This window comes from Alternaria atra, assembly GCF_907166805.1.
Source record: "Alternaria atra isolate CS162 genome assembly, contig: 23, whole genome shotgun sequence".
Classification (NCBI taxonomy): domain Eukaryota; kingdom Fungi; phylum Ascomycota; class Dothideomycetes; order Pleosporales; family Pleosporaceae; genus Alternaria; species Alternaria atra.
In genome coordinates, this window is record NW_025091321.1 from 734,183 (window position 1) to 757,975 (window position 23,793).

The following is a 23,793-nucleotide window of genomic DNA, read 5'->3' on the forward strand; positions in this document are numbered from 1 at the left end:
CTGCATCCAAACGCCAGGCTATTGTACAAAACTACAGCACACAATCTAAGCAATGTATCCATTCGTCTCGCCCAGTGCCCGCGCGCTCCTTCCTGCATCCAAGAACAAGTTTTGACATTCCTCCACGTCGTCTACCTCGATTTGCTTGTTCTCCCGTCCATTGACCTCTGCCAATACGCTCGCGGGTGCCAGAAGTTGCAGCGCGTATCGCAGACTAATCTTCTCACCCAGCGCGCTGACCTTGTCCTTTGCTGGTCCTGAAATGTTGAGCTTCTCGGTTATGACGCGTGTGGAAATGATCGACTTGATTTCAGCAGGTCCGTAGGGGTGTGTTGGGATGATAAGGAGGCGAGCGAGCAAATCGGTCGGGATGCCATGCGCCGAAGGAGGCAGGTTCTCTCCACCACGAATGTGTGTGTTGCCACGGTTCGATGCGAGGATAACAAGAGGTGAAAGAGGCGACTCGAGCGCGCGGTTCAGGAACGTGAAGGCCTCGAGGTCGAGCATGTGAACCTGCGTATGTTAGTCAAGCCCATGTCCTTGGAAAGTCGTGTCTTACCTCGTCGATGAAGAGCACACCAGGTACTAGGTCTGCAATACCTTGGTCGATGTACCTATTAACGACCTTGTTGATCTCTAACCGCAGCTTCTCTGTAATCTCAGTCTTCTTAGGCTTCATCAACTGGCCCATCATGCTCATGATGTCCTGTCCACCTTGCGGCCGCGCGTTGGCGACATCCAGGTCATGCAGTGTAACGTCTTGAACAATCTCCTTCTTCTTGTGCACATCACCCTTTGGTATTGGCACGTACTCCTCGGCTTCAAGATCAAACTCAGTCGCGTAAGCGTCGGATCGTCCGACGCGCTTCACGGCACCCGTGTTGGCTTCAATGTAGATAACGTCGCCTAGACGGACGCGTTCCTTCTGTATGGCCTCGTATATGGATGGATCGAGTCGCAGCTTCTTCGTACCCTTGGCGGATTTGAGGTTAATGAGGAGATGCGAGATGGTGCGGCCATAGCCTCCGAGCGGGTTCTCGGCTTCTTCAGGAGTGAGCTCAGTCACTTCGCCTTCGTAGACTTCTTTGGTTTCCTTGACGCGAAGACCTATCGTGAAGTATTAGTACATGCCGTGACTACAGATGGAGTGAATGCGCACCTATTGCCCTCCTGAAGTTCTCCATGAGCGCCTCGGTCTTCTTCACTTCCGCAGAGTATATCTCGCTGCCGACAATCGGACAGAAGGGCACCTTGGTACCCAGCTCCTGGCTCACAGCCAAGGCCAATGCGGTTTTACCGGTTCCAGGTCCACCTGCGAGTAGCACAGCTCTGCCCGACATCTTCTTCGCCTTGACAAGGTCGACGACTAAACCACATGCCTGCGCTGGTTAGTACTGAGGCTGGAACAGAGTGTAGGAGAGTGGTCTACCTCTCGTGCTGCAGCTTGACCGACGAAGCCACCAGCTGCGGGAGTTGCGCGTCCATCACTTGATAGACCTAGTCCTTTGATGTGGGAATGCGCCGCGGTTCTTGCTGAGCGATCGTGCGTGCTCTTGACTTCGCTGACTGGCACCGTCGTCATTTTCGGCGTCGCAAGCACTCAATCCTACTGAGTGACAATGAGTATGTATTGGAAAGTCGATTATAGTCGTGTAGGCGGGGTGGCGATGGTATGTATAGCTGGGCGCGCGTTGTTTGGGGTGTCTTGAGCTCGAAGTTTTGGGAGCGATGGCAGTTCGCGAAAGGCACAGCTAGCGCGTCGACCGCAGCGCCGGCGCTCTATGTCAGTCACCCGCTTGAATCCCCACCCTCCGCCTCCACTCACAGCAGCAGGGCATTCACGCTCCCAGGTCAGGCTATACGTCTGCCCAAGATGATGTACACATTCTTATTATCGCTTCGACTTCTTCGTTGCAGTACTGCTATCTATTTGCTTTTTCCACCATCGCACCTTCCTCCATGGCGTCGCTTGTCCGTTGTCGTCACACGGCGTCGCAGTCAGGGTCACTGCGTGGGCGAGACGGCCAACAGAAGGTACAGTATCTGATCTTTCACTCACTGCGCCAGACACTAACAGTATTATAGACCACCTGGACACCACCTCCAGAAGCACATGTTCGCGCCCTGAGTACCGCCATCCATCACCGATGCCCCCCTCCCCCTTCGGAACTTCGTCTCCCGAACAACTGACGGCCGCTCCTTCACCCTGAAGGAACACGGAAGACCTTACCAAACGCCCCCTAAATCCGATAGAAATACGCATGCAAAGTGAGACGCCATACACGACACGCGCAACAACGATTCTCGACAAGTCACAGGTTGATTGATTAGTCGCATCCACTCTCGAGTACACTACCGAGCCAAGACCAAGCACCATGGAACATCACACACCGAGGCACAACGCACATTTGGCAATATTATCTGGATTTTATTCTGGCCGCCAACCCAAGCAGCTTATTCATACAGCAAAAGGCCTACTCGTATGTCCTCCATTTTCGGCAGAACCACCACGCCAAATGCCTCTTACGGCGGGCAGCCCACGCCTTCGACCAAAAGGACCTAAAAAGACAAACCTCGTCACTCGTAATCCATTGTCGGCATTGGTACCATGATCATGGCACCTCTAGGGTGAGGTTGGTGGGCAAGAGAATACTATACAATCGATGTGTGTTGGTTGTGTGTGTGGGGGGGTTTGGTACTCAGTGAGCGCCCGCAAACTCGAGCAAGCACCCATGTTTGCCTGAGATCTCTGTCGCCATCGATGCGCACCGACCGCATTATCAAGAAGCAGGCAAGATGCCCACGTTCGATCATGTCGAAGGAGAAGAAATGAGATTGGACCAATCATTGAACCAGGACGTCACGCGAAAACAGGAGGACTATTTGCCCGAGAAGATTACTCTTCCTCGCTCTCGGAGCCACTTGACTCGTCGTCGTCGCTTGATGCATCATGCACTGAAAAGGTTAGTTGATGATTGAAACATGCACACACTGACAACTCACCAGGTGGAGACTGGCTGGATCCCGATGCACCACCTTGGAACGACTGCAGCTTCTCCTGAATCTTGCGCATGTTGTCTTCCTGCTCGCTTTTACCCATGGGCTTATTCTTCTTCGGTCGGGCCGCCGCCTGCTTCGACACCTGCCTAGGCGGTTCAAAGTCATCATCGGCTACGGCGCCTCCCTTAGGACCACGGAGAGACTTGATGAACCTCAACAACTCTCGGAGCGTATCATCGTTGATCTCGTCCATATCGAGCTCCATCTCATCATCGTTCACGGTAGCGAGGTGCGGGCAGCCGTTTCTTATAATCTGGACTGCCTTGCGCATATCTAGATCGCCGAGCGTGCTGATACCCTCGGAGATCTCCTGTTTCTGGGCGAAACTCAGAGGCGCTGGAGCCTTCACCTTCTTGACCGGTGCAGTCTTGATAGGCTTAGCAGGAGGCGGTACCGCGAGAGGAAGACTCTTCCTCTTCGTCGGTGGCGCTACAGCCTTCTTCTTCTTACCAGGCAACTTGGGCGAGGCACGCTTGCTACCTGTTTGCTGTTGAAGAAGTTGTTGCGCTGTGGCGTTCAGTTGTGCAATCTGTTGCTGGATTGCAAGGAACTGCGCCTGAGCAGGGTCTATCTCCTCCTCCTCTTCGTCTTCCTCATCGTCCTCATCGGAGTAGAGGTCGCTTGGTGAGTGTTCGGGAGCAGGCGCATGCTGGGCAAGCCAGTCCGCCTTCTCCTTCCACAGGCTCTCAAAAAGGTCCTCCATCTTGTGTCCCATCTGGTTGACAGCATCACCTTCAGGGTTGAACTTGTAGCAATTGTGGAACACAAGTTGCGCATCCGCGTAGAAGTCCTTGGCACTCTGGTAGACACCATTCTTCAAGTTCTTCTCGATCGTTCCAAAGTCCATCGGCTTCTTGATGATCTTGAGATAGGACGGAATGTTGAGTGCCACGGGGTCTACTGGTGCAATGAACGGGTAAGTAACTGCACTGTACTTTGGCTTCATCAGCTCGGTAAGAACAGACTCGCAGAACTTGAGTTCTTGTGCGAATTTCTTCCTTCTCGGCTTTGCGTTGGTGTAGGGCAAATCTTTCGATGGCCTGTGAATCTCGCGCTTTGGCCGACCGTCTGTAGTAGACGAATCACGTCGAATCAGTGGCGTGCCGTCTTGCTGCAGAGGCCAAGCAGCCTGAGGTGAGGTTGCTGCAGGAGTCGCGACGGCGGGAGACTTGACATTAGGCGGTGCAACACGAGACTCACGTCGAGCCTTTGACGAAGTGTTGACCGATGGCTTCTTCACCTTGGCTGGCTTCGGTGGCTCTTCAGCAGCAGCACCTCGAGGCATCTTACCCATGCCTTTCAAGAAGTAAGCGCGAAGGTTGTATCCTGCCTGAGTTACAGGGTGTTGCTTGTTGTTGAATAGCTCGCTGTTGGTAATCATTTGATCGAGATCTGCCATGAAATCCCTTACGTATGTGTACTTTTTGTCCTTCAACTTGTGCTCCATGGTCGACAAGTCCATGGGAGTTTTGACGATGTCGTGGTAATTAGGGATGTTGAGGGCTATGGGGTCAACAGGATCCTTGAACGCTAATGAAACCTTAATCTTCTTCGTGTTCCTTATCCGCTCAAGAAGAAACTTGTTCTGTGCGTCCGTCATCGGAGTGGTGGGCCATTCTTCCCAATCAACAGCCTTGTGAACACCTGATGCCTCGTGCGCAGAGTCGGAAGCCGGTCCCGGAGTACCTCCATTCGTGCTGGGCAGCTCGGTCTGATTCGGCAGCTCGGGGAGCTTGAAATCGGCCTGAGCGCTTGTCTCTTCTTCCGTCTTCGTGCGCTTCGCATCTGGAATGTCGTCATCGTCATCCTCGCGTGGGCGGACTTTGCCCGAGGAGGGAGCATCTTCCATCTCGCGATCTACGATTGCTGGCGATTGAGCGGCAACGGACGGGGGCGCGGTAACCGCGTCGCTATCCGTCATTATCGTAAGATCGTTCATAGGCTTCGTAGGCGCTCCGGAGGACTCTGCAGGTTTCGACTCGACAGGCGCATCAACAGTGGTGTCCATGCTGTCTTCAGCCAGCGCTTCCTCCTTGGCGACAATCTGGGTCTCGGGTACTTCCTGAGTGCTAGTGGCTGTTGCCTGGGTCGCTGTAGAGAGCTCTTCGGCAGTCGCGGGTTCGTCACGCACATCTGAAGTCGGCGCCTCTACGGCATTAGTGACCGTGGCAACAATGTCTTCATCCCCAAACAAGGAGTTGTTATCTTGCTGGTTCTCAGGCAGAAACTGTGCGACACCGTCGATTCCAGCAGAGACGTTGGTAGTGGGCTCAACGGCAGGCTCAACTGCAGGCGCTGATGTGTCCATGTCGACGTGATTGCCGTTGGTAGTTGGTTTTGATTGTACGGTTTCGTCGAGAGTTGGTTTAGGTTCTGGGTCGTCAAAGAGCATATCATGGACGCTACTAGGCATTAATACGTTGCGCGAGGTGAGAGAGGAGGCGCGATGAAAGGTGAAGGGAAGAGCGACTTACCCGTTTGCCTCAGTATCTACAGCCATTGCGTCTGCCGGCGCAAAAGCACTCGCCTTAAGGTCCAAGGAGGTTTTGTCGACAGAGGGAGATGTCATTACTGCCATAGGGCCATGAAAGTGAAAGGCGGGTTTGCGCGCGGCTGACAGAGGATATGTTGTGTTTGATGTTGTTGCTAATCTGGGTTTGTTAGCAATTGCCATTTTGGGCGCACGCGACTGCGCAAGTACACGCGTGTTGACGACGGACATGGCAATAAGAGGGGTGAGCGTGGGCGCGTGTTTGCGGTAGAGGTGGGGTCGGAGAGTGAGGCTAGCGTCGGTAAAGTGACGCGAGGGATGAGGAGGGGCAGGTGAAGAATATATGCTGCAGAGGCTGAAACGCACGTGATTACGTACCAGATGGTGGCGGCGGCGAGGTATCAAAGAGTGGATATGGGTCGGTGATGAGTCAGACTTTATAGCGCCGACGCGTTTGTTATCGTTAACCAAGCGCGTAGAAGGCAGAGGCAATAACGGCGTGGTGCAGCTGTGCGCCCTCTTTCAAGATGTGCGACAACAACACAAACGTTGGTGATGTAGTGCACGGATGGTGACGGCGGGCTGGGTGCTCAGACGGGCGGGCGGTGAGCGCTAGTGTCAAGCGGAATGCCGACAGACGGGGAATGGATGCGCAAGATTAATTATGGCGGAGTTATTTGGTGCAGTAGCCTAGACTTTTGTCCTGAAATGACGGGTCTTGGACAGGTGACGAGCGTGTGGCGGGGGAGTGCGAGTAAGGTTGGGTGATCGGGAGCAGGCGCGTATTGATTGGAGGCAGATCAGGAAAATGGACTCAAGAACGTCGAAGACAGACGCGAGAGGAGAGGCATTGGGGTTAAGTAGCCCGGCCCTTCCATCTCCGAGCCAAGCCTCGCAGCAGCCCCTGACCTGCCACTAACCTGGACGGGTACGTGTCCTTGCCGACCACTTGAGTATCCGCGCCCGCAACGCCGCGTTTGAACATTCTCTACCTCTTTTCTGGAATCTGGGCACTGAACTTGGACTGGCATACTGCCCTCCCGATGACTCTGTTGCTGGAAAAGATGCCATGGACGCGTCGCAGCGAGCTCGACAGCTCTACACCATGATCCCTGTCGCTAAGGCCCGTGCGTGCAGGGGTGGGTAATTCGCTCTTTCCAAATTTTTTGCGACCACTTGCGTCTTGCGCATTGCTTCAGGCTGCAGCATCACAGCCTTGAACAAACTTCCGGTCAAGGCATCCACGCGCGCAGTCAGCGACCCCTCGACATATACTGTCCCTACGAAAATGCCCGCCGCCGTAGCAACCCCGAAGAATCACGACCGCCGGCCGGCGAAGAAGGCCAAATTGGCGCAATCGCCTGCGACAGTCCGCCAAAATGGTCTCAAAGCTCTCGTAAATGGAAATGCGGCCAAGCCCACAGCAAAGACAAATGGTCTAAAGAACGCGCGAGCAGACAGAGTCGACGACGCCACTGCTGTCGTCGAAGGGCCGGCCGATGCGCACATGGTGGATGCAGACGTCATTGAGATCAGCAGCGCCGAGGAAGAGAGTGACGACGACTCGGAAAGCGAGCAGGAGGACCAGACACAGAATGGTGCCGCTGCCGAGGAAGAGAACGGCGCGGAGCCTGAAGACCTTACATTCGGAGACCGATTACGCGCAGAAGGCCCTGAGCCTGTTCAAGAATCGCGAATTATTAGCGTCGAAGATGCATTCGACCCCAACCCCGAGCGCACAGTAACAACGACCAAGAACCGCCCTCTTGCACCACCGAATGCAAACTCTCTCGGCACTGTCCTTACTCAAGCCCTGCGCACCAACGACAAGGAGCTTCTCGACTCATGTCTCCAGGTTGTGGATGTAGAGTCAGTATATGCCACTGTAGAGCGGTTGCCGTCTCCGCTGGTTGGAACATTATTGCAGAGGCTGGCCGAGCGGCTACACCGAAGTCCCGGCCGGGCAGGCATGTTGATGGCTTGGGTACAATGGAGTCTTGCTGTAAGCAATCCGCATCCCGACTAAAGGTAGCATTGACTGACATATCATTTGATAGGCCCATGGAGGATACCTCGCTTCCCAGCCACAAATCGTTAAGCAACTCGCCGCACTAAACAAAGTCTTGAAAGAGCGCTCCAGCGGTCTTATGCCTCTCATGTCGTTGAAGGGGCGCCTGGATATGCTCCAAGCTCAACTTGATCTCAGGAAACGAAACCAAGCCGCCAACGACGATGCGGACGAAGCACTAGTCTATGTTGAGGGTCAGGACGACTACGTCTCCGATGACGAATCTGTTGACGGGGCCACTGCAACCCCGAAACGAGTGCGCGCAGAGATGGAGGACGACGATGATAGCTCGTCAGACGACATGGGCCTGAACATGGAGATGGAAGACGTTTCCGACGAAGGCAGTGAAGGTTCTGACGAAGACCTCGTCGACGATGAGGCGGAAGAGACGGACGACGACGAGGGCGAGGACATGTCGGAACCCATGAGCGACGACTTGGAAGACGGCGATTCCGAGAGTGGAGACGAATCGAAACCGGAGCGACGATCAACCGCTGCCCGGGCTGGACTCAAGAGCCGGCGTTGAGTGTTGAGGAGGAAGTTCGTAATATTTGTACAGTCTACGACGGCCCGCGAACCAAACTGCTTGGCGCGTCCGATCATCCAAAATGGGATTCACGCATAGGCGTTCATCTAGGTGGCGTTGATACCTTACTTACGGCAATCTACACGAAGTTTAGATCTCTTCCATACATCGCTTATTGCAGACACTATTGGTATGTATGTCATGAATAGAAGGTTCTGCACATTCTTAGTTGGTTTGGTAGTCTCAGACACGTCCTTGCTTTCTGTTTAGTCAGAGACACTTTCCAGTGTGAAGGCTAATCACATCTGACTATTACAGCGTGCTGTAATCTCATGACACAATGTTTTTTCGCTGCCGATATTATATCACTTTCATAACTCTCTCCACTCAAAACTTACCAGACGCATGTCCAACACACATCGCATCGACGCTACAATCCTGGAACTCAACAGCCAACTATCCCAATCTGAACTTCATCCGCCGCTTCGCCGCACAGTGGACGGACAACTCTACGATCCTCGCCATCCTACCCAACCAGAGAAGATTCACGCTACAATCTCGGATCTCAAAGGCGATATCATCGACTGCAACAAACCATACCCAGTCCTGCGCCGTACAGCTTCAGGCCACCTTTTCCAGCCCAAAACACCAGCCGTTCCCGAACATGAGTCGCGCGCCCTCGGGTCTTCCACATCGGATCTCATTAATCCCAATAGTGTGAACCTACCTGAAGTACGACTTCAACCATACAAATATCACACTGCTCGGTCTCTTGGCATAGTAATTGCAATGGGACAAGGACCATTAAATCCAGTACATCTCATGAGTGAGACACTAGAGCAGAGAAGTGTAGTTCCTGAACGAGACATTGTATCTCCAGAGTCATCGCCACGACGGCCTGCACAGCTGATCGGAAAGGCGCCTCCGCATACGCTGAGGAATGTAGGTCCTACGAATGATTTGCGGGGTCAATTTGCTTTACATGCAACTATGTACGATGCTGACAATGAAGCTAGTCCGAAGGCGAAGAGATCGAGTGAGTTATCGGTCAAGACTAGCTGTGCAGTCCACCGGACCACATCAAGTGACAGGAAGGTGACATTGCGTCAGTGGGAAGGGAGGAACAAGGACCTTGCGAAAGAGAAAGCTGATAACAGGCGTCTATATGACCTTCGCGATGCAGAACAAAACGAGGTTGGCTATGTTAGTAGCTGTCATAATCTCCGCGCTCATGCTAAACTCGATCAAGAACTCACTGGGGAGGCACTGAGGGAAAGAAGGCGTGAACCCTTGCCTAAACATGTATGCCATAGGTTTGGTCAAGGTGACTATTACGACAGGTCTCATGGCCCGTCGAGCACAAATACGATGACAATCACGAATTTAATGGCGGGTGCTAAGAAGTTGGTGCGTTTTGATTTGTACACGCTTCCTGGAGAACCGCTGGCCAACAAGGAGAAGCAGACGACTGAGAGTGAGGATGTTTCGACGCAAGTTGCTGATGGTTAGGTGTATCCGAACATCTCTTTCCCCTCTTTTGTCTTTCATACATCTCATGCTCTATCTTATAATTTTCATTGATGTTCTTGTCCCAGCTCTCACCACCATGATCTTTGTGATACCTGAATTCTTCTTCCACCTTAAGCTAGTATAATTTCGATCTTTCACTCTGCTTCTTGCGTCAAATCTTTGCCTTCGCAATGTTGTATGCATAACGCATTCACCTTGAACTGCCCACATACATTAATGCAGACAATATGGGGAGCTCCCTACAACTGGACTTTGGTACATCTTTTGATGAGTAATATGTCAACTCAACAATGGAGTTTGATGGCTGCGGCACGGCGACGACAAGAGATTGTGCAGATGGAAGCATGTGATGTCCCACGTGCGTCGCGGAACGGAGATCTCCGCGCTGCCTTCCAAGCAGGTCAAAGACAGGAAGCTGAGATGGTGGTGCCTTCCTCTACAATCCCTAGGTATGTTACTACTGCAGGCAATGATCAGCTTACACCTGTTGGAACACATCCTTCTACCTCATTTGGTCAACCTTTCAGTCGCCATGATTCAGTCATCATTGAGCAGCGCCAGCGATACAACACTGACCGCCTTCGTCCAGTGCCTTCACAATCCTTTCGAAAACCCGAATCGATCCCAGTACACCGGACTAGAAAACCCATCAATGAATCGTTTATCTCTAAAGAACACGAGTGGGGTGTTATTCCAGCAGAACCCCGTCTCACGTGCTCAAATGCACAGGTACACCCTCCGACGTTAGGGTACATCTCTGACGATAGCTCAGTAGAACCAGAGTCAACTCTAATTGTATACGAAGACCGGAGCACCCAGAATCAAAAGCTATATCGGTGCAACTCGGACTCTGACAGCTCGTACGTGCCGTCGATACACATGACTGTCAACAAACTTGCCCTTCAGCACAACCATAGGCAACGTCCACAGACGCCCAACGAAGAAGATGAAACATCCTTCGATGGTCTGCGCAACCCCAAGGAGCATATAGATAACTTCCGGCGTTCATCTTACTATTCTGAATGGGAAGAACTTCCTGGACTATCCGGAAACATTGTACCAGATCCGCCTGTCGTGCGAAAGGTTGCATCATGGGTCGCGGACAAACTGCAGAATCGTGCTTGCCAAGTTGCTGGCGCCTTCGGATTACGGCCTACAAGGAGGTCTCTAGGAGACTGTTGTGACTCACATTGTAAGCTCGGCCGCGGTAAGTAGAAGAGGCATCGACCACGAGTAGAGCACCTCTCATGTCTGGACTCGCTACCTAGATAAGCTCCAACCAGGTAAAATACATAGTGAGTCGGACTATGTATCTATATTGAGCTATATAGGCACAGTGCCTCAATCTCATTAATGTTTATCTAATCAAGCGTGATTACGGCTTTGTCTTCGTCTTACATCATACTACTCCTGGCATACCTTTGTCCAGCACATCTTCCCCAGAACAATGCCCTTGTCAATCTCAACCTTTAGTTTGCTACTTATGTGATGAGATCACCACAGGTACTCTTTACCACATAGCACAGCTCAGATATACTACTATGCAATACTCATCCTTTGTCGGTTGGCGTCTCTTCCCTGGAAACCAACACCCAAAGCAACGCCAGTCACACTCATCATATACCGACCCATCATCTACCGACCCATCATCTACCGACCCATCATCTACCGACCCACCATCTGTCGGCCCACCGTTCGTCGTTCCAGAATTCATCGACCCATCGTCCGTCGACTACCCGCCTCCAAGCCCACGTCAGGAGCGTCGACGATGCCACGACCACGTCCAGATATGACCATTACCACAAATCTTCCAGCCCAACAGACCTTCCTCCTGAGTCCAACCCCTACAAGAACACCCTTGCACATCAATCCACCTGCCCTACCTCCTTTTCCCAGCTTCCAAACATTCCTGCTCAGACCAAGTCCATCTCCGAGCCCAACAAGAATCCGCGTCGATTCCCCTATCCTGCCTCCATCCCCTATCCTCCCTTCCTTCCATAACCGTCGTCTCTCCACACCTACATCAACCCTCCCCGCCTACCCAACACCCCATAGCTTCTATGATGACAGTCCTACCTCCCTCCCCTTATTACCTCCCTACTCATCAAGCAGCTCAGACTTGTCAACCGCTCAAACAGCCGTAGAAGACGCGCTAGCACCACAAGCCACGCGGATGAGCGATATCCTACCCAATGACATGGATCTATATGTTAGAGAAGAAGAAGAATATAGCGAAGACGAGAGACCAAATGCTAGACGGTGGAGTATAGCGCTTTCTGATGGACTGCTGGATGTTGTTATCGAGCCAGATGTCGCTATTGAACAAGTTGGGGAGTTGGAACAGGTAGAACCAGTACCGATACAGGAAGGAAATGTGGACGAGGTTGTATTGGGTGCAGAGATTCAGGGTACGCTGCCGTTTATTAAAGAGCACGATTATCCTTACTATCCGCCCCCGTCGCATCTCCTACCGCTGAGAAGGAAGACGAGGAGTGAGGAAAGGGGTCAAAGGTCGAGTCGTAAATTAGTGAAGAAGAATAGGGGTGACGGTAGTGGTGGTGGTATGAGGATTCTATTGAAAAGAATACTTCGGAAGGTTGGGAAGATGAGGAGGAGGCCATAGTCACATATGTTCTGCTTGCTGTTAGTATATCCCATGAACATAGACTCCCGATGGGTTTCGTCACTTGCGACCGAAATCAGAACCAGATTTCGGTATCTTCAACACCAAGTTCCATGAGTTCGTGACCCTTTTTTTTTTCCACACATGCCCAATAATCACAGTGTGAAATCAGTTCAGCAAATCTCATACAAAGCAAAGCCACACCCTGGCTTAAACAACATCCATTCAAAAAGCTACACAAGGAACAGTATTCAATCCCCCAGGGTATCGTATCAACAATCTCCCTTCCCCTCTCCTCTCTTCTCCTCCCTTACACATCTACTCTCTACAAGAAGAGAGCAGCAACAGCACCAACACCGGCAAGCGCACCACCAACCTTGAAGCTGCTAGCCGCACCAGTGAACTCGGGGTAAGGAGCACCGGTTCCGCTACCGCTGGGGGCAGCAGTGCCAGAAGCGATGGGCAAGGTACCGACGGAAGACGCGTCGGGGACCATGGGGGGAACGCCAGTGCCGCCCATGACGGGAGCAGGGGACGAGGGGGTGGCGGCCATGGGGGTGGTGGTGGGGTAGTAGGCGCTGGACATGGAGGGAGCGACGGGGGTGTGTGCCAGAGTCCTGGACAAGGTGTTAGTGGTGGTGATTGGAGATGGATGGGTAAGGTGGAATGGGATCAGAGAATAGTGCTAACGTATTGGTAGAAAAGGGTAAACGTACTCAGTGACGGTGACTGTGACGGGAGCAGAGCAGGACTCCTCAGCAGCAGAAGGGTACTGAGCAGCAACAGCTGCGATGAGCGAAGCGGCGATGATGGAGAAACGCATCTTGATAATAGTTTTGTTGGAAGGTTGTTGAAGAATGTAATGAAATGGGTATCAAAAGAGACAATAAAGTCGAGTTGGTGGTAGTGAGCTGGAAGTAAAGACTGTAGTTGGACTTGGCTTGCAAGAGAGAAAAAAGAGTGGCTAATAGTATACTAGGTACTATTGATTATCTGTGATCGTGGGATGAAGAAGAACTGAAAGGGAGGATACGAGGGTCTTATACAGGTCTCATATTAGCAGTCATATGACGGAGAGATGGAAGGGTGGGATTGTATGTGGGTTAGGACGCGCCAGCCTTGCTCAACGATCGACTGCAGTGATTCATTTTATCGCGGTTGGAAGCCTAGATTGGATGGGAGATCCTTGCACGACAGGTGTGGCGAGCTACGTGAAAGGTCCACAGGTTGGGGTGGGCGATAGCGGAGATTGTGTTGGTTGATCGACGGGTGGTAGGAGCGCGATGGTTGAAGTTTTGAAAGCCTTGCTATTACGTCGATGGTAGTGGGGGAGTGTTGCGCGTCTTTGTGGGCTTTTTGTGTTTTTCGTGTCGACGCATAACTTTGCAAAGTGCTTTTTGATGTTACAGAGTCGTTGAATTTCATCGCACTGAGGCACGCGACCTCTGTTGAACAGACATGTTGTTTCGAAACGTCCCCAATCACAACCCCCAACTAACAAAGCGGCCTACATATGAAGGTCATTTTGATAGGAGCGGCACGATATTAGCACGCGGCGCCTTCCACCGTTGTGAGACGCTGGTGGACCCCTGACGCTAGCCGTTTCCGTTTAGACTGTTTTCTTGAACATGAATGCTCCTGCCGACGAGGAAATGTGCCTGTCGATCTTGTTGCTCATTCTCGCTCGTTTCTGCTTTTGTGCATGATAGGAGCGCGCGAACTGCGGATAGCGATTTGCAGACGTCATATTCGAAGAGGAAGGGTGAGGTGATAAGGAAGCCATAGTAGGCTTTTCGTCAACTAGACAGAAAGTGATGTGAGAAGCTTCGTATTCGCTAATCTAGTAACGGGCAGAAATTCGGGGTATATCGTATTGCTCTGGAGTCGTTAGTGATACCGCGTTCCGGTGGCTGCAACACTGACCCGGTATGAATACACCTCCAACGCCAGACATGCTTACGCCTCAGCAGCCAAAATATGCCAAAATCAGCTCTACTTCACCCTGCCCATGATGGGGTCAGGAGGTGCATCTTCCGCAATAGCTTCTGCAGCCTTTGCTTTAACCGCGTTCAACATGCCCCGGTCAAAGTCATCCCTAGTCCTCAACACAGCTTCCACCCATGTAATAGTAACATCCCGATAAGCAGTCTTGAACTCAACATACGCGAACTGCACTTGCGACTTGTCGCATTCCAGCAGTTTGAGAAACTCCTGCACAGCGCGCCATCGCTGCATGATGTCGGCACCTTGCTCACCAAACGTCCTAAACCATTCAAACGCCGTGAGAAGGTCGTCTTTCATCTTTGCCGCAAACTGGTCCGTTCTCTTGAACTTGGCACCCTTGTTACGCACGGCTCCGAGGTACTGAACGAGCAGCTCGTCGGCGAGAGAGTCGATGATGAGATCCCGCAGCGAGCGGTGAATGCGAGGGAGGAATTCCTCCACATAGTCTTTGAATGTCGTGATGATAGAGGCCATATCAGTCCGTGAGTACCACTCTGCCGTGAAGAACTTGGAAAGAACAGGCTTAAGATCGACAATAAAGATAAGCTCGCTGAAAACTTGTATGCAGTGAGATGAAATGTCGATGTAGCCGTTCTTCGCTTCATCCACATTCCTGGCCAGCTTGTCGATCATGTAATCTTGCGAGACAATGGGCGTGACTTCGCGTTCAAAGACAGTCAAGAAGGAGGCTTGACCACTACCATCGATATCATCGTCAATGCAGATGATTTGGTCATTTGCGAGCGCGATAAGCCATTCTTGCAAAACATATATCTCATCCTCATCTTGGACAAAATTCGGTCCAAGATATTTAGCCTTCTCTTCATCGATGAGCTGAGTCCATATACGCTGGCGAGACAACAAGGCACGGAACATGGCGTCGACCACACCGTCGGCAACGTCAGAACGCTGGCTGCTGGCCGCGACACCAATGTTCTGACTGAAAAGGGTCCACATATCTCCCAGCGATCTTGTTTGAGTGATGCCGTCAAAGTTGGTCTCGTATGCTGTTTTATCTTGCTCCAAGAACCTTTGTCTGTCCTGGTTGTTGATACGTTCCATGAATTGGTCGACGGCCTGAATAATGACAGAGCGGTAGGTACGTATCAGCTCGGGACTGCGATTGTCGATGACATGCGGTTGCAGTTGTTCTTCTGAGTACCCAAGCTTCTGCATCTTGACGTAGTACTTGTCCACCCAGTTGATGACAGCCAGCAAATATTGCGGTCCCAGGGCTTCATCGTCGGCAAACTCCATGAGGAAGTCGTGCATCTGCTTGTGGTAGATGTTTGTATATGTGTCAAAGATCTTCCACTTCTTGGGCATGAGGTCGACCATGCCCAGCTTGACCGTGTTGAGGTTGTTGAAGTACCACTTGAAGGACTTTTCAATCTTCTCTGGGTCTTCCATGAACTGTTCTCTCGCTGCGTCCATTTCCGCCTTGCAAACATATTCGATAGAGGTGATGAACTTTTCCTTGTAGCCGCGAAGCTCCTTGGGTCCTTGGGTAATGGACTTGAAGCGAGAGGCAAGGTCTCCAAACTCCCTCTGCGCATCTTGCAGGGCCTTGATCTTCTTGTCTGTCTTCTCTTCTTCCTCGACTACGACGGCCAAGCGAACCACCATGCCTACGTTGTCGGTCTGTACCAACTGTATCAAATTTATGCATGCCTCTCCAACGTGCCTATCGAACCACTCTACGACATCGTCCAAACGCGCAAAGAGGTCTTGTACGGTGACGCCGCTCTCTAGTGTGAGGTTGTCAATGAGCTCGGTGGAAGTATCGCTGTTCTTGATCTGGCCCATGGCTTCGTCGCGGATGTCTCGTAGCTGCGTCAGGCCGTAGTGGACCTGTAGCAGATTTGGCTGGTTGGCGGGGTCTTCGTCGTCCTGTGCCAGCAGGATCTCGAGGTTCTCCAGACGGTCTTCAAATGCCTCGATGTCATTCCGCATCTTCTCGACCGATTCAAAGTTCTTGTGTGTCTGCGCTACTAGGTTGATATGCGGAAAGTCCTGAATCATGTTCTGGGCCTCGGCGCATAGCTTGTCTATCTTCATCATCTCTTCCTTGATTAGGTTGACGGTGCGCTGGCCCTCGGTGATGCTGCTCATGCCCGACTGGGTCAACTCGAGCTGCTCTTTGAGTCCATGGCGGAGTTGGCCGTCTACAGCCGCCTTCTTTCGCGTGAATTCGGCCTTGAGTCCGGGTATCTTGTCGAGGTCCTCCGGGTGTCGCAGCAGCTCCGCGAGCTTGACCGTCGCCGACTCGACATCGCCCATGGTTCTAGACGTGGATCAATTCGGCAGGCACGCGCCCATGGTAGGGTCAAGGTCGCAGACGGGGTGGTACGGTGGGAATGCGGGTGGCCTTTGCGTTGCTATACGTGTTCGGAGCTTCTGACGATGTGAATGGACGGGTAGTAGTCTGGGGCTGATGCAGGTCGAGGGCTAGCGTGCCGGAGGTGCGCTGCGGGCAAAAGTTCCCACCCCGCCACATGCTCACAGTCGCCGGCAGACTCATTCGCTCTTTCGACACGCACACCGACTCAACATGGCCGACGAAGAGCTAAACCTCTACGACGAGGTCGAGATCGAAGACTGCTTCTACGACGAGACTCTGCAAATTTACCATCACCCATGTCCATGCGGCGACCGCTTTGAGATTTCCATCTATGACATGCGCGACGGAGAGGACATCGCGCGCTGCCCCAGCTGTAGCCTGATGATACGGATTATATTCGACCCAGTATGCTCGTCTATTTTGACATGTTGATATTGAAAACTGACAAGTCGCAGTCCGATCTTCCACCAGAAAACGACGATGCGCCCAAGAGTGTTGCGATCACCGCCTAAATTCCCCGATTCCCACTTTGATATTATTTTTGGGAGGTTTTAGTTCTGGTCCTCATCACCTACGGCGTTGCAATGCATATATCGGGCGTTTGGAGGATGTTGGTTATACTTTGTGGTTGTAGTCTGGCAAAAGACGAAAGAGATACCACACACAATAGCTAGGGAAGCAGAGTTGAGCGTGCACAATCAAAATTTGTTGTTGCTATTCGCTATTGGCTACCGTTCAATCATGTATGCCCTTGTCTGACCAGAGGGGCCGTCCTTGGAGACGTGTTCCACGGCAACACGGTGTGCTAGATAGAGCATGTGCTACCAAGCATGGCCCGCTCAAACTAACGCGGGACCTGATCGTCGACACTGACGTCAACGCCCAGCTCTTTCCTGAGAATCTCAGTGAGCGAGCTGCCGTCCCTCATGTACACCCAGTCGCCGATGCCACCACCCTCCTTGAAGTCCATGCCCTCTTGTGCCACGACCCAGTCGAAGCGCTTCGGTCCGGAAATCGGGGAGCTGAGCCAGATCTGCTTGTTCGGGGGCTGCTTGTTCAAAACGAAGGTATTCTGTTGCGAGGTGACTTCAAGGACGCCGGCCTGCGGTGGGATTAGCATCGAGTCCTCAGTCATTGTACAAAGAAGCTTGTTTAGTAAAGACTGACAGAATAATCTACTTCGATCGTGGGGTCGTTCTCCTGAGCCTCCTCTAACCTCTGCAGCAGCTCGCCCAAGTAGTGGTCTGCGCGCTCATGGAACTCCTCTATTGAGAGGTCCGTCGGCTTGCCAGGTTCGTCGTGGGCTTCACTCTCCTTTGGCTTCGGGTCTTCTGAATCAGGCATAATACCCACCCTCATGCCCATTGATACGTGGAAGCTGCGAACTGGGGTAGCATTGCCGATAGCTGGAGCTCGGCCAGCGATGATGCAATTGACGGGCGACTGGACGCGAAGGGAAGTGCGAGCGGCGCGACGAATGGCTGTGCCAGCGAATCGAGTGACTGGCTTCATTGTGCGTGGTGTGAAATGGGTAGCAAGTAATTTGGTAGAATTGATGGTGGTGAAAGTTGCGGAGTAGCGGGAGAGAGTCTTCTGTTCCTGGGCTGGAGCAACTGGAGCTGGAGCATGGACCCTCGCCCATCTCCCCGCATCCTTGGGTGGGACAGGTCCAACACCAATAGCATCACCACCAAACATCACCACCATGATCAACGCCGTCCTCGTATTCAACAACGCCGGTCAGCCGCGACTGACCAAGTTCTACACACAGCTGGTATTCAGCACACGCCATCTAGCATTGCGCTCCCACACTGACCAGTACCCAGGAAACGAGCGTCCAGCAGCGACTCATCTCCGAGATCTTCACCCTCGTCGCCAACCGCCCAAACTCGGCATGTAACTTCTTGCCGTATGTCGCGCCATGAGCTCAACCACGCTCCTCTCTGATATACGTCTAGCTTGCCACCGCTCCTCGCCAGCAGCTCCAAATCTAGCACACCCACGACTCCCCACAACGACACACCTTCCCTCGTCACCTACCGCCACTACGCAACCCTCTACTTCATCGTAATATCCACATCCACTGAATCGCCTCTCGCGCTTCTCGACCTCATTCAGGTCTTCGTACAGGCCCTCGACGGCCTCTTCGAAAACGTATGCGAACTAGATCTGATCTTCAACTTTGAAACCCTACATGCGACACTGGGCGAGATGATAGTAGGTGGAGTCGTCGTCGAGACACAACTAGACAAAGTCATCCAAGGCGTCAAGGCACAAGGAAGAGTAGCGAAGAGGCCGGTGAACGAAGGAAAGAACATTGGCGGAGGAGGAGGCGGTGGTGTTATGGGCGGACTGACATTCGGCGGCCTGGGAAGAGGAGATGGCATGTGGGCTGGACGATGATCAACACATCTGAGGATGAAGCTCGCAATGCCAGACCCCTCGCGACCAAACCGTGCGACGCCCAGCACGGCTTAACATTCTGCGTCACGATGCTTCGATCATACACCAAATAACAAACAACGACGGAACTAGAGCATGTCGCTCGCACAGGACTTATTCCTCAAGCTGGCCCATGCAAGGCTGCCAGGCTTCTCGGCCCTACTTCAGACCCGCTGATGCCGTGTACCTCGAATTGGTGGACCTTCAAACAATTCTTCCATGCATCACATGGCATCTGGACATGCATTGCGCTCGTTTGTGCAGTCTGTGGGGTACATTTAGAAATTCCCCCGGGCCGGGTAAACACATGGTAAAGGTCAAGGGTCGGGAGATGTTCGAAACGTCGCGCGTGGAGCCATTGCCGAGCTAGGATTAATAGAAACAAGCTTTTAATCTATAGGTCATTAGTTTCCCTCCGAGTACAATTAGAGGGGCGAATAACAAACGTCAGCCCTTCATCTACGCTGTGGCGCCGAAGATGTGGGGAGAAACACTTTATGCCAGAACTACGTGACCTCATTTCCGCTACTGCTGATTGCTGGATAGTTTCGGAGAGACTCTTCTAATGCAGACCCCATCCCTTGAACCGTACACACGCTCCGGCTGAAGACAAGCTTTATAAGAGGGGCAATGTCCCTAGGCAATTGGAACTATCCACCCCGTTCGTTCATTCTCAAGTCAACACCATGCGCTTCCTCACTGCTATCACCAGCTTCCTGTCTGTAGCCGCAGCGGCAACTCTCGGCAAACGCGCCGTGACGCCTGGCACACTTTCACAAGTTACCTCCTTCGGTGCCGCACCCACCCAGGCAGGCTTCTACATCTACGTGCCCAGGAAGCTTGCCGCATCACCAGGAGTTATCGTTGCTATCCACTACTGCACCGGTTCTGCGCAAGCATACTACAATGGCAGCCCCTACAAGACGCTATCTGAGCAGTATGGCTTCATCGTCATCTACCCATCTTCGCCTCACTCTGGTACCTGCTGGGATGTGAGCAGCAAGGCGACGCTTAGCCACGAGGGCGGCGGAGACAGCAACACCATTGCCAACATGGTCAAGTGGACTCTTAAAGAATACAAGGCGGATACGTCCAAGGTCTTCGTTACCGGTTCCAGCAGTGGCGCTATGATGACCGTACGTCCCTTTAAATCCCAATTCGATTTACATGCTAATGTCTCTCCAGAACGTCATGGCAGCGACCTATCCCGACATCTTCAAGGCCGCCATCGTCTACTCAGGTGTAAGCGCTGGCTGCTTCGTCTCTGCATCAGGTGGTGTCGATGCCTGGAACAGCACGTGCGCCCAGGGTAACTCCATCGCCACGCCTGCAGCCTGGGCCAACGTTGTCAAAAACATGTACCCTAGCTACACTGGTGCCCGTCCCAAGATGCAGGTCTACCACGGTAGCGCCGACACTACCCTACGCCCGCAGAACTACCAGGAGACGATGAAGCAATGGGTAAGTAGTTACATGTCCCTTCACAGCCTTGTCTGATGCTAACGATCTATAGGCTGGCGTTTTCGGCTACGACTACAGCAAGCCCCAGAGCACAACGGCCAACGACCCCCAGAGTGGATACACAAGGACTGTCTACGGTCCTGATGTCCAGGGTATCTATGCACAAAACGTTGGACACACTGTGCCTATTCGGGGTGCGGACGACATGAAGTTCTTCGGCTTTGCTTGAGACTGTAGCAAGTGAAGAAGAACCGCCGTACAACATCGCCAATGCATTACCGCGATCGTGCCTACTGCATCCAGACAATTCAATGTAAATATTTCAGCATGACATCTTTCACGGTGATCTTGCACACGTGTATATCCTCTTGTAATGTCCTTCTTGATGTACCTTTTTCGTTATACTTACCGCAAGAAATTTACTCATAAAGCCAGCCATTCAGCCCAACTTCCCTACTCCGGCGAGGACGCCTCATACGTCTGCGCTTCGGCGGCTCATCCTCATCAGAACTACTCCAGCTAAACGTACTACTGAGTTCTGATGTCGGTCCATAAACAATACTTCCCCCAGTCCCACTATCATACCGCTCTCTGCGCGGCGGCGTAGGCTCCGGGTGTGCTAAAGGTCTAGTATCACCATACATGGCTGAATACGTGCTGTAATTGGTTTTGCGATACCGAGCTTCTCTAAATCTTCTGTCGTCGTCGTCGTCGTCGTCCCAGTATCTCTTACTGAGTTCATGAACACGGCGTGACGGAACATAGTCTTCGTGCCCACTCTCGTCGCGATACCTACTACTTGCATATCGATTGTTGTCTGCTGCCTGTGTACTTTCGTACCCTTCGTCAGTGAAATCAAAACTCGGCCCTAATGCTGCACGAGTAGCACACGCCGTCTTAGAAATCTTTGTGCGTCGTTCGCGGCTCAAGTTTTGTCGTTCTTGGTATGCTGTTTTTGGAGGGGATATATAAGAGGAGGAAGAAGAAGAAGAAGAAGAAGAAGAAGGGAGAGAGGGCTGGGCGAAATGAGCTTCTAGACGCGAGCGGTCTTGTAGCTTTAGTAGGTAGCGATATTCATCGTCGGGGAGGTAGTCTGAAGGAATCGTAGAGCGGTAGTGGAGGGCGGGATGGTAGGATTGGGAGTAGTGGGATGTTGATGTGGAGATGTAGGAAAATTCTGTTGGCATTGTTAAATGTTTTAGGGAGTTGGGAAACTTGTTATGCAGGTGTTGTTGTATGAGTTATATGTGGAATAGAGGGATTGTTTTGCATCAAAGGGAAGTCATCTCTAAAGGCTATGATGGGAGATGTTATGTATGTATAGTGGTTAAGAACTGTAATGTTAGGTTTGTGAATGTCGGTGACTGAGTGCGAAGGAAGTGCTGACATCGTGAACCCACGACATTGTCATTCTGTATATCAGAGAATTCATACTTGAAACCCGTCGACAGGTACTCTATAACAGTCCCAATGGTATCCTTACCTGATGCCAGACAGTCGGCCGTCTCTATTTCTCACAATTAGCATGGGTTTCAACCTGTTCATGTTTACACCACACGACAACTCCGTCAACGCATTTTTCGTATTAGCCGCTATTAATACAATCGCCGCGGCCTCGAGGCCTAGCTCTCTCGGTGACGTTGGAGAATGTGTCGGACATACGCTTTGATCGCTTGGGAGGATGATAGAAGTTGTGACATGAAGCTTGCAGGTAGGTCCAGAGCAATGACGTAATAATACGCCGCCAACCTCTTCAGTCGGAAGCAACACCGTCTTCCATCTTCCAGCTCGCTTTGCATGATAGTCACAACGCACCTAGACGTGTCGGCAGAGTTCAACGCAGGTGTTGTTACTTATCTCGATGGCTGTCGTGAAGAAGCAAAGTTCTCGTGGTGGCGATGAAGGCTAAAATTCGGCTGCTTCGGTAACCTGTACTCAACAACACCACTTGCAACAGACTGCGCAACATCTGTCTAACGTACTGCTTCCCGGGCCTATTCAAACGAAGGCATAAAGTAAAAATTTAGGGCTACTTGATCCAAGCCACGAGAAAATCAAATATGGCATCTGCGGCGATCGACGGCGATCGAGCGCCGGATCTTACAGAGGCTGTCGTGACGCTTCAGCAGACAATACGGGGGTTTATGAGAGACGTCAAAACTGGACGTGAGGGTTTCGTGCTAAGACCAGTAGTTCCTGCTGACGGTGGAACGAACACGGCATACGTAAGCATAACGTCTGCTGACAAGGAGACCGAGACTCAGCTGGAAGCTTTAGAAGCGCAACTACGAACTTTGGAACAACAGCTAAGATCCAGAGGAGATTGGCAATTACCAGACCAATTACCGAACTCATCGATACCGACTGTCCTCGACCTCGCTGACCTTTCCAATGCTATCACGCTACTCGACCATTTGATCGAATCTACAAAACCAACTCAACAGAACACTCCTCAACAGACCTTATCAGCATACTCCTGGACGTGGGATCCAGAATGGCATGAGTTCTACACCTACATACCCTCCCAGGAAGTCTGGGTCTATCTTTCACGATGGAAGTTGAATGAGATCAGGAACGTTTGGGAGCATGTGAGCATGTCTGGTGCCAACCTGATGCCGGATACTGCGGCAGAGATGCTTGGTGCTTGGGAAGACTGGGTTTGGGATTCGACGTGGCGACGATGGTATCTGGAGGTGGATGAAATCGACACTGGTGAGAAGAGCCAAATCTTTGCAAGTCCATGGCGCATCCATGCTGATGGCGAATGGGTTTATGTCGGAGGGATAGAGGCCGTAGTCTAGCACCATTTGGCTCTGGTATTAGTATGAGATCGTGGACGACGTTGGAGTATCGCGCACCAGCGAAAACCTGTTGAATATTGAGACACTTGGGCACTGTGCGTGAACCACGCATGCGAGACCAAGAGATCAGCTTGGTGTGCAAAAACAAAGCCCAAAATTTCCACCTTCACAAAGCGCGCCTACTATTACATCGCACAATTCCTGCAAAACTTCGCTGTTTCGAACCGTCTTTTAATAGATGTTTTGAGAACAGTAACACGGACGATGGACAGTCTAACAAACACAGATGTGATCACATGTACCGATACACACGCAAAACTCCGGCCTATACTCACAGAAGACTATTTCTCTTACCGACCAACGCCCCATTGCAACCGTAGACCGGCTCTTCGGCGTGGGCGTTATCCCGCCCCGCTGTTTCTTAGTAATAAAGAACCCTGCTTGCC

General features: G+C 52.0%; 11 protein-coding genes across 11 annotated transcripts; 6 read left to right on the top strand and 5 right to left on the bottom strand.

Annotated features, from left to right (window-relative positions):
* Positions 1-45: 45 nt before the first annotated feature.
* On the bottom strand, positions 46-1,582 carry ALTATR162_LOCUS3824 (uncharacterized protein; the record flags this gene model as incomplete). Its single annotated transcript, XM_043311432.1, has 4 exons — positions 46-513; positions 560-1,107; positions 1,160-1,379; positions 1,430-1,582. The coding sequence occupies 4 exons, from the start codon at positions 1,580-1,582 to the stop codon at positions 46-48; spliced, it is 1,389 nt and encodes a 462-aa protein (XP_043167367.1).
* A 1,314-nt stretch (positions 1,583-2,896) lies between these two features.
* ALTATR162_LOCUS3825 (uncharacterized protein) lies at positions 2,897-5,629 on the bottom strand (the record flags this gene model as incomplete). The annotated part of the gene is made up of 3 exons (XM_043311433.1): positions 2,897-2,955; positions 3,004-5,462; positions 5,535-5,629. 3 exons carry the CDS (start codon positions 5,627-5,629, stop codon positions 2,897-2,899), a joined length of 2,613 nt encoding a protein of 870 aa, XP_043167368.1.
* A 1,210-nt stretch (positions 5,630-6,839) lies between these two features.
* Positions 6,840-8,145, top strand: ALTATR162_LOCUS3826 (uncharacterized protein; the record flags this gene model as incomplete). The annotated part of the gene is made up of 2 exons (XM_043311434.1): positions 6,840-7,553; positions 7,609-8,145. 2 exons carry the CDS (start codon positions 6,840-6,842, stop codon positions 8,143-8,145), a joined length of 1,251 nt encoding a protein of 416 aa, XP_043167369.1.
* A 405-nt stretch (positions 8,146-8,550) lies between these two features.
* ALTATR162_LOCUS3827 (uncharacterized protein) lies at positions 8,551-9,654 on the top strand (the record flags this gene model as incomplete). Its single annotated transcript, XM_043311435.1, has 1 exon — positions 8,551-9,654. One exon carries the CDS (start codon positions 8,551-8,553, stop codon positions 9,652-9,654), a length of 1,104 nt encoding a protein of 367 aa, XP_043167370.1.
* A 2,969-nt stretch (positions 9,655-12,623) lies between these two features.
* On the bottom strand, positions 12,624-13,121 carry ALTATR162_LOCUS3828 (uncharacterized protein; the record flags this gene model as incomplete). The annotated part of the gene is made up of 2 exons (XM_043311436.1): positions 12,624-12,915; positions 13,015-13,121. 2 exons carry the CDS (start codon positions 13,119-13,121, stop codon positions 12,624-12,626), a joined length of 399 nt encoding a protein of 132 aa, XP_043167371.1.
* A 1,169-nt stretch (positions 13,122-14,290) lies between these two features.
* Positions 14,291-16,582, bottom strand: ALTATR162_LOCUS3829 (uncharacterized protein; the record flags this gene model as incomplete). The annotated part of the gene is made up of 1 exon (XM_043311437.1): positions 14,291-16,582. One exon carries the CDS (start codon positions 16,580-16,582, stop codon positions 14,291-14,293), a length of 2,292 nt encoding a protein of 763 aa, XP_043167372.1.
* Positions 16,583-16,853: 271 nt separating this feature from the next.
* ALTATR162_LOCUS3830 (uncharacterized protein) lies at positions 16,854-17,155 on the top strand (the record flags this gene model as incomplete). Its single annotated transcript, XM_043311438.1, has 2 exons — positions 16,854-17,048; positions 17,099-17,155. The coding sequence occupies 2 exons, from the start codon at positions 16,854-16,856 to the stop codon at positions 17,153-17,155; spliced, it is 252 nt and encodes an 83-aa protein (XP_043167373.1).
* Positions 17,156-17,487: 332 nt separating this feature from the next.
* Positions 17,488-18,155, bottom strand: ALTATR162_LOCUS3831 (uncharacterized protein; the record flags this gene model as incomplete). Its single annotated transcript, XM_043311439.1, has 2 exons — positions 17,488-17,745; positions 17,811-18,155. 2 exons carry the CDS (start codon positions 18,153-18,155, stop codon positions 17,488-17,490), a joined length of 603 nt encoding a protein of 200 aa, XP_043167374.1.
* A 193-nt stretch (positions 18,156-18,348) lies between these two features.
* Positions 18,349-19,046, top strand: ALTATR162_LOCUS3832 (uncharacterized protein; the record flags this gene model as incomplete). The annotated part of the gene is made up of 3 exons (XM_043311440.1): positions 18,349-18,417; positions 18,470-18,552; positions 18,602-19,046. 3 exons carry the CDS (start codon positions 18,349-18,351, stop codon positions 19,044-19,046), a joined length of 597 nt encoding a protein of 198 aa, XP_043167375.1.
* Positions 19,047-19,771: 725 nt separating this feature from the next.
* Positions 19,772-20,775, top strand: ALTATR162_LOCUS3833 (uncharacterized protein; the record flags this gene model as incomplete). Its single annotated transcript, XM_043311441.1, has 3 exons — positions 19,772-20,221; positions 20,271-20,546; positions 20,599-20,775. 3 exons carry the CDS (start codon positions 19,772-19,774, stop codon positions 20,773-20,775), a joined length of 903 nt encoding a protein of 300 aa, XP_043167376.1.
* Positions 20,776-22,606: 1,831 nt separating this feature from the next.
* On the top strand, positions 22,607-23,347 carry ALTATR162_LOCUS3834 (uncharacterized protein; the record flags this gene model as incomplete). Its single annotated transcript, XM_043311442.1, has 1 exon — positions 22,607-23,347. The coding sequence occupies one exon, from the start codon at positions 22,607-22,609 to the stop codon at positions 23,345-23,347; it is 741 nt and encodes a 246-aa protein (XP_043167377.1).
* Positions 23,348-23,793: the final 446 nt, after the last annotated feature.